Below are 4,168 nucleotides of genomic sequence, written 5' to 3' on the forward strand. Positions count from 1 at the left end.
AAAGTAACTCAACTATGAGGCATTGACAAGTCATAAGTCATACATTCCATTAAATAAGTCGTAATTCAGTCATTACACTACAAGTGCAGGAATATTACATAGGCAAAAAGAAACCCAACCATGTGGTATTAACTCGGGGGATAATTTAAACAAGTTTAAATATTACATTTTCCAAAAACATAACTTAATCAGGCATCAAGCATCAAGCATCACTTCTTTGGAAATCCTAGGGTTGAGATAAACTTCATGAATTAGGTTGAGATAAACTTCTCAGTTGACATAACTAGTCCTCTCATACCATTTCTTTAAAATGCTTTGCATTTAGACCTTTGAGCAAATTCCTAAATTATTACGGTTACCGTAAAATTGATCCTTAAAAGGTGGGTAAAAGAGGAAAAACATAAAAAATTGAAAATAAAAAGTTAAAATTGAAATTTGTAACATTTCTGTCAAATTGATCCTTGTACACGTGGCTGACTGGATGGCACGTGGACATCACAATACAACATGTAGGACGACATATCAACCTCACTAATGGAGGGATTGGACAGAGGGATGAGGTTGATGGATGTCTATTAAATTCAATGGCTAATTTGATATTTTGAACAATTGGGGGTCGAATTTGGCTGACCCTTGTTAGGAAATTGGGTATTTACTCGTTAAAAAAATCAACAAAGTCGTATATTGACACAGGAATGATCGTGCAACAACTTCAATTTTCCCCTTTTGAACCCTAGCTCTGTCTCAAATTGAAGCGTGTCGTAGACAACAACTTTGAACCAACCCTTCTCTTTCAGAGGTTATCTGCTTTTCCTGGAACTATTCTATCGTTTGCTTGAGCTTGACATGGTAATTCCAATAAGCCTTCTTCTCTTTCCTGTAATATAGTACACATTTCATTCCATTAATGAATTTTCTATTGCTTGAAATTCACCTTTAATTGAACTTTGATTGTTGTAGTGTTCTAATCGAGCACATACTCTAGTTCCGGTTCCATTTTTAATACTCAAATGTTTTGGTCAATAGCTTTTGTTTTTAGGATTTTTTATTGGGTTAAATGTGTTGAAGTTGGTTTTGTAGTTGTTTATAGTTTGTTTCTGGTCTCATATTGCTCGGGTTCCGAACTGTTGAGTGTATACACATGCTTGAGTACCCTCATCTTTTGAGGTAGCTTTTGGGATGAGATCCAAGCTCATTTAACAAAATATACTTTTGTTCTTCTGCGCAAATTCTAGTTTACCCTTGTAAATAAAAAATGGGGTTCCAACCTGTTAAAGTCTACATTCATTCAATAGCTTGTTCAGCAAAGTTATCTGTTACACATCATAGTTACTATAGTACTGCTCTTAGAGTAACACAGCCTTGTAATAACTACTAGTTTGTTAGAACTAGTTGAGTTAGTTAGAGATCCAAGGTTTTATATATAGCTACAATGTAACTAACTTTGATTCATTCAATAAAGAGATATTCTTTTCTCTGTGTTCTTTCTTCTCTAAGCTTCCACTTTCTCTGATTTCACCATGTCAATGGTGAACTTTAAGACAACCTTATAATTTAAAGATTATTTGTTTTTAGACCTTTGAGCATATTACTGTACATAACAAATAATGTGACGGGGATAAACTAAGTACATTTAATCGCATAATTTGATGCCTCAAAGGTCTAAAAGCAAAGCATTTTAAATTTCATATTCCCAGAATTTGCTCAAATAGCAGGGACAAAAGTAAATTTAACCCTATTTATTTCTGGTTACCAAAATACACGTGAATAGAGTAATGAGCATATGAATACTTTATCATGTACTACTAATTTATCCATCCTTTTGTTACTGATTTATCTATCCTTTGTTTGAATATGAATTATCGATCTAAAGGGAAGAAAACGATCAAAGTCTACACACCTGACAATAAAAGATGCAGAGCTGGATAGAATTAGTTGCTTACCAGGTCATGTAATAGATCAGATTCTCTCACTCATGCCAATTAAAGAAGCAGTGAGAACAAGTGTTTTATCCAGCAGCTGGAGGAACAAATGGTACACACTACCAAATCTTGTGTTTAACAAACATTGCATCTCTGTTGCAGCTTCCAAATACACTTCAGTTATCAATAACAAGTTTTTGAGAATTGTTGATCATGTACTTTTACAACATTCTGGTCCAATCAACAAGTTCATGTTATCCGACAATGAAAATTGCCTCATTCGTGTATGTGATGTGAGTGATGTTCATCGTTGGGTTCTTCATCTATCTAGAAGGTCTATAAAAGAGCTTCTGCTGCACTTTTGGTTAGACAAACGTTATAAGATACCTTTGAGTTTATTCTCTTGTCAAAGTTTACGTCATTTAAGCTTATCTTGTTGTCAACTTAAACTTCCAACAACGTTTGAAGGTTTCAAGAACCTGCAATATCTTCATCTGGAAGAGGTTACACTGGCTCAAGATGATTTTGAAAACATGATATCTGGCTGCCCTCTACTTGACCATTTGGTATTGATGAAAATTGATGGCTTCTCACAAATTAATGTTCACGCACCAAATCTCAGTACTTTTCAATTTTATGGTAAATTTGAGGATATTAGCTTTCAAAACAGTTCCCAAATATATACAGTATATGTTGATTTAAGTATTTATCTGAACTCCAAAAGCAATCAAAGTAAATTGCATGGATGCTCTAGCAATTTGCTCAAATTTTTCGCCCACCAACCTCACATACAGTTCTTGGAGATTGGTTATTATTTTTTAAAGGTATATTAATGCTCAAGCATATGAATGTAGAATTTGACTGTAGGAGTGACTCACCTAATTCTTGTTTAAGTTTCCCCCCACCCCTCGACCCCATACAAATTTAATATGAACCACGACCATATCTATGCAACTCTTGTTTGGTAAGTATTTAAAACATTATATTCTGATTTAGTGACGTTCTTCTATTTTGTTTTAGTATTTGGCTGCAGATGATGTGCCAGTAAAGCTTCCTGCACCTTGTATCAGCCTATGTGAGCTTTCCTTATGCATAAACTTCAATGACTTGAAGGAAATTTCAGCTGCTCTTTGCTTGCTCAGAAGCTCACCTAATCTTAAAAAATTAGAAATATTTGTGAGTATTTAGCTTGGCTTTGGTTTCCTTTCTGATTTGTGGTTGCACTTCCACATTCTGTTTTTCTTTTATGTAAAGTTGTTTAAGCTCTACAATTTGCAAAGTTTTTTTTGCTTTAAGGATTTGGCTACTGATTATAAAAAACAATCTTCTACGTGAGTTTATACTGCTAAACAGAAGTTATGAATCAGCTGAAATTTAGATAAGAATTAGTTTGCAATTTAGACAAGAGTTAGTTACTGTATCAGTGCATGAGAGTCTTATTAATAAGATACTAACTAGTGTACTTCATTTTTTCATCTTTTATCAATTAATACAATGTTACCTTCTAAGTTTTAATGCGCTTTATATTTCTCTTATGCATGCTACCTTTCCCCTTTGATCCATGAATTTGTTACAATTGCATGTAGGCACGGATTGAGGAGGAGACTGTCCTTTTAACGCCCACATCCTATTGTTGGGAAGATATCTTTTCAGGGCCAGCCATGCCCATTCAAGTACAACATGTGACAATAGATGGCATCTCTGGTATCAGATCAGAATTAGATTTTATTCGGTTTCTACTTCGATATTCTCCTGTGCTAGAAAAGATGATTGTGAAGCATGTTGTAAACGTCCAACCGGAGTTGATAACAGAACTACTTCGGTTCAAGAGAGCGTCGGATGAAGCTGAAGTTATTTACCTAGAAAAAGAAGAAGAAGCAAGTGAACAAAGTGAAGCCGGCTAGATTTAACTCAGCCGGAATGAGGACATGTGCCCAAAAGGGTAGCTCCAAAGCTGCCTTGGAAGCTACAGAATAGTTGGTTTAATTGCATTAGATTAGCTAGTAATATCAATCATTTTCTTCCAACTTTCATAGAGAGGGTAATGGTGGACTAAGCCACCTCCTTCCTTAGGACTTTTCCTTTTTAGGGAGAGATCTGGTTTTTCTTTTCCTTAGTTCTCCACTATGTGCCTTTGTTGTATTGGTTCAGGCATCTTATGTCTTTTATATTTTAGTGCTTTGATAAAAAATAAAATAAAAACAAGACTCCTCTTCAGTGAATTTTAAAAGTTTCTTTGGGTTGTA

At 34.6% G+C, this 4,168-nt stretch overlaps 1 protein-coding gene across 3 annotated transcripts; it reads left to right on the forward strand.

The window, feature by feature from the left end:
• Positions 1–526: 526 nt before the first annotated feature.
• Positions 527–4,168, forward strand: LOC11428751 (F-box/FBD/LRR-repeat protein At1g13570). 3 transcript variants are annotated; one of them, XM_003588763.4, is made up of 4 exons: positions 527–849; positions 1,874–2,746; positions 2,943–3,098; positions 3,509–4,168. In XM_003588763.4, the coding sequence occupies exons 1-4, from the start codon at positions 847–849 to the stop codon at positions 3,824–3,826; spliced, it is 1,350 nt and encodes a 449-aa protein (XP_003588811.1). In that variant the 5' UTR covers positions 527–846; the 3' UTR covers positions 3,827–4,168. The 3 variants fall into 3 exon arrangements, with proteins under 3 accessions (XP_003588811.1, XP_024631059.1, XP_039688184.1); XM_024775291.2 differs by having other exon boundaries at positions 1,874–2,561; XM_039832250.1 differs by having other exon boundaries at positions 1,874–2,488.

The sequence above is a fragment of the Medicago truncatula genome, chromosome 1 (genome assembly GCF_003473485.1).
Source record: "Medicago truncatula cultivar Jemalong A17 chromosome 1, MtrunA17r5.0-ANR, whole genome shotgun sequence".
Classification (NCBI taxonomy): Eukaryota; Viridiplantae; Streptophyta; class Magnoliopsida; order Fabales; family Fabaceae; genus Medicago; species Medicago truncatula.

Excerpts from the sequence above, each read along its gene's own strand:
- LOC11428751 (XM_003588763.4), top strand. Across the intron at positions 2,747-2,942 it reads TTGGTTATTATTTTTTAAAG|TATTTGGCTGCAGATGATGT; the intron begins GTATATTAATGC and ends ATTTTGTTTTAG. Across the intron at positions 3,099-3,508 it reads TTAAAAAATTAGAAATATTT|GCACGGATTGAGGAGGAGAC; the intron begins GTGAGTATTTAG and ends AATTGCATGTAG.